The sequence below is a fragment of the Halichoerus grypus genome, chromosome 10 (assembly GCF_964656455.1).
Source record: "Halichoerus grypus chromosome 10, mHalGry1.hap1.1, whole genome shotgun sequence".
Taxonomy (NCBI): Eukaryota; Metazoa; Chordata; class Mammalia; order Carnivora; family Phocidae; genus Halichoerus; species Halichoerus grypus.
The window spans coordinates 48541662-48559477 of NC_135721.1; the positions used below are offsets into that span (position 1 = coordinate 48541662).

Below are 17816 nucleotides of genomic sequence, written 5' to 3' on the forward strand. Positions count from 1 at the left end.
CTTTTACAGATTGTAGTCCCACCTTTCTTTTCCAAACTATGTCTCCTATGCTACTCACTGCAGAGTTGCAATTTTGTTTTTTCATCTTATACATTTTTTTTTAATTGTGGTAAAAAACATACAACATTAAATTTACCATCTTAACCATTTTTAAGTATACAGTTCAGTAGTGTTAAGTATATTCACATTGTTGTGCCACAGAACTCTAGAACTTCTTCATCTTGCAACATTAAACACCATATCCATTAAACACCAATTCTCCCTCCACCCTTTCTACCAGCCCTGTGCAAATACTTTTCTATATTATGTTTCTGTAATTCGGACTACTTTAGATACTTCACATATGTGAAATATACAGTATCGTCCTTTTGTGACTGGCTTATTTCACTGAGCACAATGTCCGTGAGTTCATCTATGTTGTAGCATGTGACAGGACTGCCTTCATTTTTAAGGTTAGATAATATTCTATTGGATGTAGGTACCACATTTTCTTTTTTTTTAATTAATTTTTTTAAGATTTTATTTATTTATTTGATAGAGAGCGCAAGCAAGGGGAGCAGCAGAGGGAGAGGGAGAAGCAGGCTCTCCTCTGAGCAGGGAGCCTGATGCGGGACTTGATCCCAGGACCCTGGGATCATGACCTGAGCCGAAGGCAGACCCTTAACCAACTGAGCCACCCAGGCGCCCCAGTACCACATTTTCTTTATCCATTCATCTGTTGATGGATATATGGGTTGTTTCCATAACTTGATTAATTGTAAGTAATACTGTGATGAACATAAGTATGCAGATATCTCTGAGATGTTGCTTTGAATTATTTTGGATATATACCCAGATGTGGGATTGCTGAATCATGGTAATTCTATTTCTAATTCTTTGGGGGAACCTTGATACTATTTTCCATAATGGCTGCAACATTTTATATTCACACCAACAGTGCACAAGGGTTCCAATTTCTCTGCATTGCTGGGACAAATAGTTACTTTCTGTTCTTTTTGTTAACATCCTAATGGGTGTGGAGTGGTATCTCATTGTGGTTTGTGATTTCCATTTCTCTGGTGATTAGTGATTTCAAGCATTTTCTAATATGCTTGTTGGTTAGTCATATATCTTCTTAGGAAAACTGTCTATTCAAGTACTTTGCCCATTTTTAAATTGGGTTTCTTTGTTGTTGAATTATAATAGTTCCATGTATAGTCTGGATATTAACCAGTTACCATGATTTGCAAATATTTTCTCCCCATTCCCTAGGCTGCCTTTTCACCTGGTTGTGTCTTTTAATGCAGTTTTTAATTGAGTAGTATAATTTATTTATTTTTGCTTTTGTTGCCTGTGCTTCTGTGGCATATCCAAGAAATCCTCGCCAAATCAAATGTCATGAAGCTTTTCCCTTGTTTTCTTCTAAAAGTTTTTTAATTTAGCTCTTATATTTGGATCTTTGATCCATTTTGAGTTAATTTTTGTATATGGTAAAAAGTAAGGGTTCAACTTCATTCCTTTGCATGTGGATATCCAGTTTTCTAACACCATTTGTTGAAGTGTACTTTCTCCACTGTGTAGTCTTGGTACCTTGTGGAAAATCATTTATCTTATACATTATTTTATCTATTGATCTTGATATGAGCATCTGCATCTGGACTATTTTCAAAATACAATATGGATAGATCAGCTCTTTGACTTCTTTCTTTCCTTATCTAGGTATGTTCTATCTTCCTCTAGAGGTAAAGTTTGACAGCTAGGTAGTAATGACTTATGTTCTATATGTTCTTTTATGTTAGAAATAGGGGGCCATGGGTAAACATGGCCTTTTACTTGGCTTTTACTATTATTTTTTAAAAGTTTGTATTGAGGCTCTGTCTGTCTTTATCATGGTCTTCTGCAATGCCTTCAGATTTTAGGCTTTCCCGTTTCAGTACTGAGACATGATACTTCTATTATTATCAACCTTAGGTATTTATTTGTAATCCTGTTTCTAAGTTCACAGTATCTTTTCCCAGAGGTAATAATTATTTTACATAATGAAGTGATTTGCATGAGAAAGAAAAAAAAAAGAAGAAAAAGAAAAATGGATCTCTATTTAAATTGTGAGGCAATGTTATTATCAGAATAAAATGGGGAGCGCCTGGGTGGATCAGTCAGTTGAGCATCCGACTCTTGATTTTGGCGTGGGTCATGATCTCAGGGTTCTGGGATTGAGCCCCACATTGGGCTCCACACTCAGTGGGGAATCTGCTTAACGATTCTCTCTCTCCCTCTCCCTCTACCCCTCCCACTGCTCATGCTTTCTCTCTCTCAAATAAATAAATCTCAAAAAAAAGAAGAATAAAATGGAAACACACAAACACAGGCCTTGTCTCTCTCTCACTCTCTGTCACTCCCCTTGTACTCCCCACCCCACCCCCCTGCCCCAATCCCATTACCTGCTATATCTATCTGCAAGGATTCTTTTTCTTTTGTCCAGGATTCCTTAGGAACTGTCCTCTTACTATGGATCTCCTCTTTCTGTTTAATGGCTTTAGTGTCTGGTAGACTTTCAGTCCTTAGGTCTTGCAGTCGAGCTGAGTGCTCTGCATCAGCAGCACCACTGGAACCTAAGAGAGGTAAATTAACACAGTATCCAGACAAGAAGTTGACAAAAAATATTTTAAAATACCTCTCAAGCATCTAATATGTGAAAGGCACTATTACTGGTATTGAAGAAAAAAAATAAAAAGACCATTTAGAAATGTGTTTAGAAACTATTAATCCATACTGGAGTTAAAAAATATACAAAAACATGGGGTGCCTGGGTGGCTCAGGCATGGTTGGTTAAGCATCCAACTCTTGATTTCGGCTCAGGTCATGATCTCAGGGTTGTGGGACTGAGCCCTGCCGTCAGGCTCTGCGCTCAGCAGGGGAGTCTGCTTAAAGATTCTCTCCCTCTGTCCCTCCCCCAATCTCATGTGCATGCACTCTCTCTCTCTCTCTAAAATAAATAAAAGATATACATAAACAGATGTCATACAAAATAAAAGAATTACTGCATAAGAGAAAGAAATGTATGTACTCAAAAAGGGAGAAATTACTTCTAGCTAGGAGGATCATGAAAGAATTCTAGAGTAAGATAACAACTGATTTGGGTGTTAGAAGATAGCTAACCTGGGATACACACTGAGACAGAAAGAGAAAGGTATTTTAGACAAAGGTAACTACATATGAAAACAAGAAAGTCAGGAAAGCAACTGAACATCTAAGAAATAGAGCAAGTATATTGTTTATTTGAATATAGAATTTATAAGGAAAAGAGGTATCTAAAAAGTTGTTTGGGAGCTGATTTTACTATTCTGAAAGACTGTACTAAAAGAGTTTAGATTTTCTTTTTTCTTTTTTTTTAAGATTTTATTTATTTATTTGACAGAGACAGAGATAGCGAGAGCAGGAACACAAGCAGCGGGAGTGGGAGAGGGAGAAGCAGGCTTCCCTTCGAGGAGGGAGCCCGATGTGGGACTCGATCCCAGGACCCTGGGATCATGACCTGAGCCGAAGGCAGATGCTTAACGACTGAGCCACCCAGGCCCTAGATTTTATTCTTTTTTTTTTTTTTTTAAGCTATTTTTTTTTTTTTTTTAAGATTTTATTTATTTAATTGAGAGAGAGAGAGAGAGCAAGCAGGGGGAGTGGGAGAGAGAAGCAGGCTTCCCGCTGAGCAGGGAGCCTGATGTGGGGCTCGATCCCAGGACCCTGTGATCATGACCTGAGCCAAAGGCAGACATTTAACCGACTGAGCCACCCAGGCGCCCCCCTAGATTTTATTCTTAAAGGCAATAAAAACTTTCTGATTGTGAGATTAACAGGATCTGTTACTAGAACATTCATTAAGCAACAGAAAAAAAGGGAGGTAAAATTTTGAAATGTTGCCCAGAATATAACATAACTTATGAGAACAAGCAATACACAAAAAAAGAGATGTGGCTAATTATGCTCCAAAATGTTTCTATTTATAATATTGGCAGAGACTACCAGCTGTCCTCTGAAATCCATTTTCCTTTTCTCTAAAATAAAACCCTGACAATAGAGTGGACAGGTTGAGGGGATCTTGTGTCCTTCAAATTCCTCCAAGTGTATTCCTTCAGGAGCACAAAAGCTGGTTTCCAGTCATTAACTAGTTCAGAATCTGAAAAAGAAGCAATTACAGGCAACCAGTGTCCCTAGTCCTATCCCTAGGTCCCCGAGTAATACTCCCAAGAGCAGCCCTAGCTATCACCCTTTGGAAATAATTCTGAAAAAGGAACTCATGTCAAAACAGTAAAATGAAGAATCAAAAAAACAACAACAACAATAAAAAACAATGGGCTTTTGGAAGATTTTGATTTGGTGGCCTGCTGGGTAAAAGAAATTTTGATAATGTTTATTTGGGGAGAGAAAAACAAAGCAAGTGTATCCTAGCTCTTAAAGTATTACTTAAAACTCAACTGGAGAAAATAAGAGGTAAGCATCAGCTGAGAAGAGGCAGAAATCGAATCCCACCTTAGACATCCAAATATTTTCAGACTGTATGGTTACTTCTATGATGCTACTAGTTTACCTAATTCTAGAACAGGCACCCCTTGGATCTGTCTATGGAGAACTTCACAAACAGTCAGTCTGATGAGCAGAGGACTGCTACTCTTCTATAACAGGACTGGCAAATGCCCTGTCTTACTGTCATTCAAAGAGAGTTATTCATGGAGACATTAAGCCAGAGAATCTTTCAATCTTAGGAACCTTGTAGGGAGGGGTGCCTGGCTGGCTCAGTCGGTAGAGCATGCGACTCTTGATCTCAAGGTTGTAAGTTCCAGCTGCACACTGGGTATAGAGATGACTTAAAAAAATAAAATCTTAAAAAACAACAACAACAACAAAACCTTGCAGGGAGAGAAATCCCTGAGCCAGGGCTGCTGTATAATCTGTCAGGAACAGGCTACTGACATTTATCTTACTGCTGCCTGTCTGCAATCTAGAGCACTACAGAGTTGTTTTCTTGTTTGTTTGTTTTACTGAGCAGGTAGTACTCTGGTCTCCCTACTCAGAAAGTTTCACTTCAGTAAACATGCCAATCTGAAATGAAAGAAGCCACAAGACTCCTGCTGACTTCACTGGTTTCATAATCTGGAGACAAGGTTCAATTGCAGCCACCCCACAGCTTCTTCTGAGTAAGGTGTCCTTGTGGAAGATGAAGCTGGGGTTCAACTGGGGGGAAAGTGACCACTTTGCTCCAACTTGATCACTTAAAGAGCCATGCTATAACCTTCCAAGTAACTAAGGGTGTGTGTTACCTACTGGGTGGCCAAGCCTGGTAAAGCTGTCAGAATGAACATGTGATTCTTTCTTTCATATGCGAAAATGAAGATTTTTGTATTAAAAAAAAAATTAGAACCTTGACTTCACTGGGCGTATGGTTACCAGAATAAAGATTATATTTCCCAGCCTCCTGGCAACACAGCTTGGTATGAATGTGTGACTTAAGTCTGGCCAATAGAATGGAAGGGGAATGGTACACGTAACATTTGAGAAGTATTTAAAGAAGGAATATACTTTTTTCTCTCCCTTGCTTCCTTTCTGCTGGCTAGAATACAGGACTGATGGCTAATGCAGGAGAATGGAGGCTAAAAATGCTGGAGCAACAGGAGAGAAAGAGCTTTGTCCCTTGATACAGTGGAGTCCACATCCGGATTTTTACAAGAGAAATAATTTCCTGTCTTCTTTAAGCCAATGTTACTTTGTTTTTGTTTTTATCTCTCAGAGCCAAAACAAATCCTAACTTTAACACACTATTATAGTCATTTTTAATCGGCATAATCCCACTGAAGTAAATTAACTGGATACGTACTTAAGAAGTAAACAAGCTGAATTCCTAGAGAAAAAGGTTTATGTACAACAATAGTATTAAAGAGAGAGCATCTTGTGGAACTGCATTTTTTATCAGTAAAGTCCATTATGTGAATTTCTGGTAATGAGATTAACTTGTGTACTATAGTCACAAAGTTGTCCAGAAATGTCTTAAGAGCTTTAAAAATGTTAATTTTACCTGCCAATCTATACCAAAAAATTGCAGCTAATACTCTATTTCACATATGAGCAAGACAGAGAAGGGTTGAAGACAGGGAACAGAGAATACTTTTCTGTTTATACTCATTTTAGAAGGCCAGAAGAAAATAATACACAGATAATCCAGTTCAGTTACCTTCAGTGGTTTTCTGCAAGGATTCTTTTTCTTCAGGTTGGGCAGCCTTAGTCACTGCCTTTTTATTGTAGATCTCCTTTTTCTGGTTTTTATCTGAGATGTCTTCATCCCCAATGATGGAAACTTGAACTTGGGCATCTGGAATAATGATATCATGTAATTCCATAGAGAAGGAAAAGACAATAAACACAAGAGGCAAGTAAACCACCCCCCAAAAAAAGTCCAAACAAAACCCCAAACCTCTTTATATATTAAGAAAAAAAAGCATCTCCTAGGCCCCATCACAGCTTTTAAGTTGTGACAATTATGGTGGGTTTACAACATGAATTGAAAAGCTTTTCCTATTTTTCTGTGTACAATGATGGTTTAAATAAAATACCACTTTATTTTTAAATTTAAATTCAATTAATTAACATAGAATGTATTACTGGTTTCAGAGGTACAGGCCTGTGATTCATCAGTATTATATAATATCCAGTGCTCATTATATCACATGCCCTCCTTAATGCCCATCACCCAATTATCCCAACCCTCCCCCCACCACCCCCTCAAGCAACCCTCAGTTTGTTTCCTACGATTAAGAGTCTCTTATGGTTTATCTCCTTCTCTGGTTTTGTCTTGTTTTATTTTTTCCTCTCTTCCCCTATGATCCTCTGTTTTGTTTCTTAAATTCCACATATGAGTGAGATCATGTGATAATTGTCTTTCTCTGATTGACTTATTTTGCTTAGCATAATACCGTCTAGTTCCATCCACGTCGTTGCAAATGGCAAGATTTCATTTTTTGATGGCTAATATTCCATTCTCTCTATATACCACATCTTCCTTATGCATTTATCTACTGATGGACATCTGGGCTCTTTCCATAGTTTGGCTATTGTGGATATTGCTTCTATAAACATTGGGGTGCAGGTGCCCCTTCAGATCACTACATTTGTGTCTTTGGGGTAAATACCCAGTAGTGTAATTGCTGAGTCGTAGGGTAGCTCTATTTTCAACTTTCTGAGGAACCTCTATACTGTTTTCTAGAGTGGCTGCACCAGCTTGCATTCCCACCAACAGTGTAGGAGGGCTCCCCTTTCTCCACATCCTCACCAACATCTATCGTTTCCTAACTTGTTAATTTTAGCCTAAAATACCACTTTCAATGAAATCTGTTCTTCACCGGTTTGACACAACAGTTAAAAAAAAAATCAATTGTGTTTTTCAAAGTATAAAAGTGGATGTGAACAACTCTTTTGAGTTCTTAGGTTTATTCAAAGTTTTTGTCACTTATTGAGCCAATTTTGATATTTCATATCATCCTAGAAAAGTATCTGTACCATCTAGATTTTATATATAGTACTCTTACGATTTTTAAAAACCTCCTGAAATTATATCCTTTTAAAATGGCTTAATATTTTCTATTTTCTTTCTGTTTTTCTTGGTCATACTTGCTAAAGATTTATCTACCTTATTGTTTTTTTTATCTTATTTTTTTTTAAAAGATTTTATTTATTTATTTGACAGAGAGAGAGACAGCGAGAGAGGGAACACAAGCAGGGGGAGTGGGAGAGGGAGAAGCAGGCTTTCCGTGGAGCCGAGAGCCCGATGCGGGGCTCAACCCAGGACCCTGGGATCATGACCTGAGCTGAAGGCAGACACTTAATGACTGAGCCCCCCAGGCGCCCCTATTGTTTTTTTTAAAATCAGCTCTTTTCTTTCTTATTATATGAGAAAACTCAAGTGTAAAATATGTTACTAAATATATTAAAAATCACCAATAAAACAACTAGGATAACAATAATGGTTATGTTTTTACAATGGGTCAAAAAGAGGTTCAGCTCATCACTAAGTATGAATATTTTTCAACAAAGAAATCAGAAAAGCAATAGAGATTACTAAAGACATAATGTGTCTACCAAAGAGTTTAAGAAATAAAACATTACAGATATGATTCCCTGTGTAAAGCCTCAGAGATGCCATTCTCTGTCTTTAGGGTAGCAACCTTTATGCTGACTTTAGAGTTTATCAATTTCAAGGATGTTTCTGAATTTTTTTACTTTATTGCATGTATTAATCAACAATATGTACCCAGACTAGAACATAGAGCTATACTATGTTTAAAAATTGCCCTGGGATCAGCCGTACCTATTTAGCTAATAGCTATGCACAGGATTAAAAACAGTAAATGGAATAAAGCAACACAGGGAATTATACATGTAGAATTTTCAGTGGCCACTGGAGTCTCCATTTAATAAATACAACCATGTATCAACTAGGGAGGTACAATGTCAGGGATGCAGAGGAAAAAAATCAAGCAGGTCTTTAAAGATTAAAAAGTTTCATAAAAGAGTGGGGCCTATATCCGGGGATAGGGTTGAAAACTCAAATACCCACAGTGGCCAGACAGATAAGGTGGACAAATGAAGCAGACTGGCTCTGAGAAGTGAGGGGACTTGAAGCAAACACGAGAATGTACATCTTCTCTGCAGGGAACAGCCAAGCATCAGGGGCAGGTGATTACTGCCATGGGGGAATGCAAGCTGAGTGTAACCAGATATTCTCATTTTTCAAGGGAAGTCCAAAATCTTATTTTTAAATGTTGGCAACAAAATGAAAAGAAACTTTAGAACACTATGTGAGCCATATACTTTCTTGCAAAATCCAATCTATGAAAATATTAGTTTGTACCATTAGATAAATTCATGAAGCAATTTTATCAAGATTTCCTATGTTTCTAAAACATACCCGATTAGATAATATTTCACTTCAAAAGTTGCAGTATATTTTATTTCCCATAGTGAAAATAAAATTAATAGGTTTAGGAAATCTGTGAAGCATTTTAAAAGATTTTGTAACTATTTTACCTCCTTGTTTATACCCAATAAAACAGCTAATAGAAAAGTTTGTATAACACCAGAAATAAGATAAAGACTGGACAATATTCTCATTTAGGATAACCCGGGAAAAAAAAAAAGGCCACAAAATATACAAAGCCAACTCAGTTACCTGCATTATCTTTCTGAGGGGGTTTTCCCCCCATTGGCAAGGTTGGCTTAGCCACCACCCTCTTACTGTAGATCCCCTCTTTATGTTTAATGTTATCAGTGACTGGTAGGTCATCATCCCTCGTGCCTAGCACCTCTGCTGGGAAGTCTGGAGCAATGGCATCATTGGATCCTACAGAAAAGTGGGAAAGTAGTACAATTAACACAAATGTAGACATGAAGTTGAAGAAAGACAAAAAAATTTACCTCTTAAACTGCTTCTATTAAAAAGGCACTGCAAGATGTGAGGGCGATCTGGCTGCGACATCTGTCACCCCATTGATCGCCAGGGTTGATTCGGCTGATCTGGCTGGCTAGGCGGGTGTCCCCTTCCTCCCTCACTGCTCCATGTGCATCCCTCCCGAAGCTGCGCGCTCAGTCGAAGAGGACAACCTTTCCCGATAGAGGAGGACCGTTCTTCGGTCAAGGGTATACGAGTAGCTGCGCTCCCCTGCTAGAACCTCCAAACAAGCTCTCAAGGTCCATTTAAAAAGGTACTGCAATAGGAGTGTTGTAATGTGATCAGAAGGCGATGTCACTCAAATTGAAGCTGTCAGACACGTACAATAAATTGCAACAATACACGGTAGAGAAGCAAATGACAGAAAATATATAGAGTATCAGTTCAGAAGAAAGACAATTTCCAGTTCAGGAAGGTTTTCAAAGAAAGGAGAATACAGACTGTAACTCGGAAAATAAGTAGGCTTTTTGAAATATGCAGAAGAAGGAAGAAAGACATTTTAGGCAGAGGTGAAGCATGAGCAAAGACAAGGAGGCAGGAAAGCAAAAAGTATGTAAGAACAGCAGTCACTCTGTGGTCAAGCCAGATCATAGAATACATTAAAGAAAGCGGTGGGAAATATAAAAAATAACTGTTCAGGGCAAAATTCAGCAGAGCATGGAATCCCAAGCTAAGCTAGAGTACATGAAATGTAACATTAAGGAGGGCACGTACTGCATGGAGCACTGGGTGTTATAAGCAAACAATGAATCAGGGGACACTACATCAAAAACTAATGATGTACTGTGTGGTGACTAACATAATAAAATAAATAAAAAATAAAAAAAATAAAAAGCAGAGTTTGCAGAAAATTTTAATGAAGGGAAAATGTAATCAGCTATGTTTTAGGAAGATTAATCTGACAATAATACAAGATATAAAACACTGAAAGGAAAATCTTATGTGATAAAGAAATACAAGATTGCAAAGTAATTTTATTTTCTTTTAAAAAACATTTCAATATTCCTATATCCACTGATAAGAGAAGTTTATCCATGCCATAAAAAAGAGGTGAAGAACATTTCTGAGCACCTAAAATATATATGGCAATAAGAGCTGAGTATCAATCAGTCTCATTAGTACAGTGCAAATGCAAATGTAAGTAAGTCATGAAGGATTTTTTAGGACAGATTGCAAGGATCCTAAGCCTGCTCGGTCATATGTACAGATTAAATTGGGCTTTTTCTCAGCTGCTTTTTCACACTGCATTCTCATTTGTCAAATGCATCAAGCGCTTTCCTGTTTCAGGAGCTCTGCCCATTTTGTCATTCTCTACTCTTTGCCTACCTAACCCATCTTTATCCTATAGACCTCATCTCTAAAGTTTTTTCCTTGGAAAGGCCTTCAGGAGCTCCTAAAACCAAAATGGGTACTCTTATTATTCTTATCCAGTTCTACTTTATTTTCTTAACACTTATCATTTGTAATTATGTATTTATTTGTGGTCTATTTGTTTACTCTCTGTAACAACATTCCACATACTCCATAAACTTGGGACCATGTTTATTTTGCCTCTGTAAATGTAGCACCTAGTATAGTATTTGCCAGGAACACAATAAGAGCTTTAATACTTTGGGGTTGAAGAAAAAAAGAACATGAACTGAAGCTTCTGTCACCTTAAGAAAAACAAAACAAAACAACCAAACTTTGGTTTTATATGCTTTAGAGTGAATATATACAGGGAATGCAATATATGTAGTTTCATATCTGTTTTTTTTTTTTCACTCAATTCAAGATAAATTTTAAATGGAATCTAGAGTTTAAAGTCAGCATATAAAATGAAAAACCATACAGGGTTGAAATTATCCCGGGAAGGTTCCTTAAAGAAGGCACCATGTTGAAATTGACATCCTATGGGCTCAACAAATCCACCAGAGAGTACTTTTTCCTTTTGGCTTGCAACGAATCATTGTGCCTGCTTCTGAGCACCTGATGAAGTACCTGGCCTGTGTTGAGAGGCCATGTTGTAACAAAAAGACACTGGGTGTTATACGCAAACAATGAATCATGGAACACTACATCAAAAACTAATGAGGTAATGTATGGTGACTAACATAACATAATAAAATTAAAAAAAAAAAAGACACTTCAACTCTAGAATCATTCTCAGGGAATCAAGATAAGCTGTTTAAACTATTATAAAAGGCAAACGAGGACAGTAAACTTTGAGACGAGAGGTTTCCCATCACCCATTTCAAATTTCATCATAATATGTTCATAGAGTATATAGACTGCACACAACTCTTGCACCCTTTTTAAGATTTTATTTTTGGGTAATCTCTATACCCAACGTGGGGCTTGAACCCACAACCCAGAGATCAAGAGCTGCATGCTCCACTGACTGTACCACCCAGGCACCCCAACTCTTGCACTTTTAGCATGTCTATGCTAGAAGACATATGCTTTCTCTTTTTTGTTAAGTATATGTAATTGAACGTGCTTAAATTAAATGCATATATGACCAAACGGCAATGTATGCTAAATTTATCATAGTTAAAAAATTTCATTGTAATCCATTCATTTGACTTTACATTTTCTTAAAGTTTCTTGTTCTTTTTTTTTTTATTTTAGGATTTTATTTATTTTTTGTCAGAGAGAAAGACAGTGAGCACACAAGCAGGGGGAGTGGCTAGCAGAGGGAGAAGCAGGCTCCTCACTGAGCAAGGAGTCCAATGCGGGACTCGATCCCAGGACCCTGGGATCATGACCTGAGCTGAAGGCAGACATTCAACTGACTGAGCCACCCAGGCGTCCCTCCTGTTCTTGTTCTATGCTATTTTGCTGATTTTGTACACTCAACAGTAATTTGGAAGATAGATATCAAATTTTAAAATTCTATTAGAGGGGCACCTGGGTGGCTCAGTTGGTTCAGCGACTGCCTTTGGCTCAGGTCATGATCCCAGAGTCCAAGGGTTGAGTCCTGTGTCCCGTGTCCCCCAGTGGACCACCTGCTTGGCGGGAGTCGGCTTCTCCCTCTGACCCTCCCCTCTCTTGTGCTCTTTCTCTCAAATAAATAAATAAAAATTTAAAAAAAAATCCTATTAGAATTTTTCCGGTAGTATTTTTTTTTAGCATTAAAAAATTTTTTTAAAAGATTTTATTTATTTGACAGAGAGACACAGCAAGAGAGGGAACACAAGCAGGGGGAGTGCGAGAAGGAGAAGCAGGCTTCCCGCACAGCAGGGAGCCCAACGCGGGGCTCGATCCCAGGACCCTGGGATCATGACCTGAGCTGAAGGCAGACGCTTAACGACTGAGCCACCCAGGAGCCCCTAGCATTTTTTTATTGTGGTAAAATATACATTTGCCATTCTAACCATTTTTAAGTATACATTCACACTGACGTGCAACCATCATATCATTCATCTCCAGAATTCACACATTTTCACAAACCAAAACTGGACCTATTAAATGATAACTCCCTTTTTCTCCTCCCCTCAACCCTTGGTAACCACTGTTCTACTTTACTTTGTCTCTATGAATTTGACTACTCTAGGTACCTCCTGTAAGTGGAATCTTAGAATATTTGTCCCTCTGTGATTAGCTTATTCACTTAGCACAATATCTTCAGGGTTCATCAATAATATAGCATGTGCCAAATTTCACTTTTTAAGGCTGAATAATATTCCATTGCATATATGTATCACATTTTATGTATTTATTCATTAGCTGATAGATATGAGTTATATCCACCTTTTGGCTATTGTGCATAATGTTGCTATGAACATGAGCATACAAATATCTGTTCAAATCCCTGCTTTCAATTCTTTTGGGTATATGTTAGATCATATAGTAATTCCATGTTTAATATTTTTAATTTTTTTTTTTTTAGAGAGAGAGAGAGAGCATGTGCACAGTGGGGGAGGGGGGCAGAGGGAGATGGAGAGAGAGAATCTTAAGCAGGCTCCATGCCCAGCATAGAGCCCGACGTGGGGCTCAATCGCATGATCCTGAGATCATGACCTGAGTCGAAATCAAGAGTCTGACACTTAACTGACTGAGCCACCCAGGCACTTCTCTATGTTTGACTTTTTCAGTAACCACTACATTGCTCTCTGTAGTGGCTACAACCTTTTAAATTCCCACCAACAACACACAGGGGTTGCAGTTTCTCCATACCCCCACCAAACCTTGTTATTTTCTGTTTGATAACAGCCATCCTAATGGATATGGAGTGGTATCTCACTGGTTTCAATTTGCCTTAGGACTAATAATATATAGCATCTTTTTAATGTTCTTTTTGGCCATTTGTGTATCTTCCTTGGAAAAATGTCTATTCAGATCCTGTGCCCATTTTAAAATTAGACTCTTGGCTGTTGGTGAGTTGTAAGAGTTCTTCATATATTCTGAATATTAATCCCTTATCAGATATATGATTTGCATTTTGTTCTAATTCTGTGAATTACCTTTTTACTCTGTTGATAGTTTTTTGATATACAAAAGTTTTAATTTTTCATAAACTCCCAATTTCTTTCTTTTGTTGCCCGTGCTTTTGATAACATATTAGTTTTTTAAGAACTTCTTTAACCTATCTGATCACCAAATCATGAATAAAATAAAACTTCTTTGGTCTCTTCTATTAAACACAAAGAATATAACTAAATTGGTTTTTGTTTTCATGCTTTTCATCCCGAAATTAACTTCTGACATTTTTTATTCATCTTGTAACTAAAATTCCTATTTACATGAGTGCTTATGTTAACCTGGCTTCAAAGTTCACCACTGCTTCATTACTCTTTCTGGAACTCTTCATTTATTTATTTTTTTTATATTTTATTTTTTTAAAAGATTTTATTTATTTATTTGACGGAGAGATAGAGAGTACAAGTAGGCAGAGAGGCAGGCAGAGGGAGAGGGAGAAGCAGGCTCTCTGCTGAGCAAGGAGCCCGATGCGGGGCTCAATCCCAGGACCCTGGGATCATGACCTGAGCTGAAGGCAGCCGTTTAACCGACTGAGCCACCCAGGTGCCCCGGAACTCTTCATTTAGAGCCACCTCTTCAGCTGGATGAGTCTTCAAATTAATTTTTCAAGGAAGTATGAAGGTTGCCTACAAAGAGACTCATTTTAGACCTAAAGACACCTGCTGAATGAAAGTGAGGGAGTGGAGAAACCTTTACCACACAAACGGATGTCAAAAGAAAGTTGGAGCAGCAAAATTTATATTGGACAAACTACACTTTTTTGTTCTTATATTGTTTTTATCCTGCTTTGGTATCAGGGTAGTACTGGCCTCATGGAATGATTCTGAATGTGTTCCCTCTCCTCCATTATTTTAAGATTTTGATAAAGATTGTCATTATTTTTTTTTAAATGTTTGGTAGAATTCACCAATGAAACCATGGGGTCTTGGGCTTTTCTGTGCTGGGAGATTTTTGATTCCTAATGTAACTTTCATTCTTGTTATTGGTCTAAACAGATTTCCTCGGAACTTCTTGGATTCAAGATTCATGATGCAATCTTGGTAATTTCTGCATTTTTAGGAGTTATCTGGTTGTATTTTTCTAAGTTATCTGATTTGTTAGTATATAATTGTTTATAACCTGTTTCACATTATATTTCTGTGGTTATCTATTATTTTGCCTTCTGTTTCTCATTTTGGTTTTTGAGTCTTCTTTTTTTTTCCTTAGTTGATGTAGTTAAAGCATTGCTAATTTTGTTTGTTTATGAAAATCTGGTCATTACTTTCAATCTTATGTTATTGTTTATTCTGGTCTTTATTTTACTTATCTCTGATTTTTCTTTGTTATTTCCTTCCTCTACTAAATTGCAGCTACATTTCTTCTTTTTCTAGTTCCTTGGGGTGTGATGTTAATTTGAACTTTTTCCCTTAATATTTCAAGCATTTATGGCATAAATTTCACTCTAACATCTGCTTTTGCTGCATCCCATAGGTTTTGGAATATTGTGTTTTTCTTTTGTTTTGAGATAAATTTTGATTTGCCATTTGATTTTTTATTTGGCCCATTGCTGGGGCAATAGTGTGCTAATATTTACATATTCAATATTTCATATTTATATTCTAGATTTTCCAGCTTTGTTTTATTGTTGATCTTTAGGTTTTGTTTTTTTTTTAAAGATTTTATTTATTTATTTGACAGAGACACAGTGAGAGAGGGAACACAAGCAGGGGGAGTGGGAGAGGGAGAAGCAGGCTTCCCACCAAACAGGGAGCTCAGGACCCTGGGATTATGACCTGAGCCGAAGGCAGACGCTTAACAACTGAGCCACCCAGGCACCCCGCTATCTTTAGTTTTATATCATCATGGTTGGAAAATATACTTGGTATATTTCAGTCTTCTTAAATCTGTAATATTTGTTATATTTTCAAGTGATTTAACCAGGGAATTCTTTTGTGTGTACTTGAAGAAAATGTGTATTCTATTTTTCTTGGATGGAACATTTTATATATATCTTTTAGAACCATGTATTCTGAAGTATGCTTCAAGGAAAAAATGTTGTTGTTGAAAAAAATAACTTTAACTGAGGGTACTCATTTAAAATAAAGCATATAAGAGGGGAGGTGGGTCGGGGGATGGGAGAAATAAATGAAGGGGATTAAGAGTATACTTATTATGATGAGCACTGAGTAATGTTGTTGAATCACTATGTTGTACACCTGAAACTAATATAACACTGTATGTCAACTAAACTGGAATTAAAAATTAAAACAATTAAAAAAAAGAAAGTATGAAGGTAGAGTACGATTTCAAGCTCCTGTATATTTGTGAAAATCTCTTTGTTGCCATATTGCTTAACAACTATGCACTTGGGTCCATAAATCATTGAATTATATAATTTTCCCAATAAATACATATTTTGTTCCATTTATTTCTTATATTTAGGATCTGAATTTCTGTGTTCTTCTCCAGATTTGAGAAGTTTTCAGCTATTATTTCTTTGAATAAATTTTCTGCTCCCTTTCATTTCCTTCTGAGACCCTATAATGTGAATGTCATGCTTAATAGCATCATTAAGTTCCCCTAACCTATTCTCATTATAATTATTGTTTTTTTCTATTTTCTGTTCAACTTGATTGCTTTCTATTACTCTGTCTTCCATTGCTCACTGATCCATTCTTCTGTGTTCTCTAGTTTACTATTTATTCTCTCTAGTGTATTTTTGAGTTCATCAATGATTGATTCTTTTTTATATTTTCTCACTGAGATCTGCCACTCTTTTCTCAAGTCCAGTGAATATCTTTATTACCATTACTTTATATTTTCTATCAGGCATATTGCTTATCTCCATTTTGTTTAGCTCTCTTGCTGTGATTTTCTCCTGTTCTTTCATTTGGGACATATTCCTCTATCTCATTTTTTCTAACTCTGTTTCTCTGTGTTAGAAGAGTCAGCTACATCTTCTGCTCTTGATAGTGAGTGGCCTTATGAAGAAGAGGTCCTGTAGTGCCATGCAATGCAATGTTCCCTGTTCATCAGAAACTGGCACTTCAGGGGTGTCTCCTACATGTATTGCATGGGTCCTACTACTGTGGTTAAGCCATGTTTTGCCTTCAGTCTGGTCAGCTGCAATGGGTCTCTTTGCTTGTAGTGGGCAGGTTTAGTCTCTATGTTGTTAGGGGCCAGTTTGGGGCTGCCTTGTGGTTGAGGTGGGTAAGACCAGATGTTTGCTAGAGCTGCAGTTGCATTGAACTGCAGGGTGCTCTCCTTGTGTTGTCCCCTGAGAGGCTTTTGTTGGTGGGCAAGACCTGCAGTCAGACCAGATGTTTGCTCCCAGCCCACAGTTGAACTGGTGTGTGTATTTATCTTTGTCTCTACCCAGGGCAGGAGTCACCTTGAAGTGGTCCTGGTCACTGTTGGGGCTACTTGCACAATGCCATACTTCTGGTGCCACTCTGGATGGACTCTTGCCAAGAGTGGGTCAGATGGCGCAAATCCGCAGGAGAATGTGGGGGCAGGACACACTATTAGCAAAGTTAGGTATGTGTTGGTATGCTTGTGGGAGAAGACCTGGAAGCTTTTGGAGAACTTCTGCTGAGAGCACTTTGGATGGGGCAGATCCATGGGGGTACAACATGGGAGTCGGGCATCCTATTAACAAAACTAGGTGGAGAGTGTTCAAGCTTCTTCCAGTAAATGTGCATGTATCTAGGATTGCGGATGGGGAAGAGAAATGGCACTAGCTCTTTTGTTCTTGGAGAAATCTAAAGATCCTTGCTCCTACAGCACACCTGAGATTAGTAAATAGATCTTCCCATATCCTCTAGGCATTTTCCAAACTACTGCTTCTATACTGTATCTCAGAAGGGCTGTTGTGCTGTCCCTTTAAAAGTGGGGACTCAGTTTC

The 17816-nt window shown here is 37.6% G+C and overlaps 1 protein-coding gene and 1 pseudogene across 2 annotated transcripts in view; one reads left to right on the plus strand and one right to left on the minus strand.

Moving 5' to 3' along the window:
* ALMS1 (ALMS1 centrosome and basal body associated protein) overlaps positions 1 to 17816 on the minus strand; it is a 192731-nt gene that overhangs the window by 51619 nt on the left and 123296 nt on the right. For both annotated transcript variants that reach the window (XM_078056402.1, XM_078056403.1), the window contains exons 13-15: positions 9194 to 9364; positions 6203 to 6340; positions 2421 to 2591 (exon numbers count right to left, since the gene is read on the minus strand). In XM_078056402.1, the coding sequence (XP_077912528.1) occupies positions 2421 to 2591; positions 6203 to 6340; positions 9194 to 9364 (480 nt within the window). The remainder of the gene's footprint in view (positions 1 to 2420; positions 2592 to 6202; positions 6341 to 9193; positions 9365 to 17816) is intronic.
* On the plus strand, positions 3037 to 4750 carry LOC118530770 (aurora kinase A pseudogene; annotated as a pseudogene).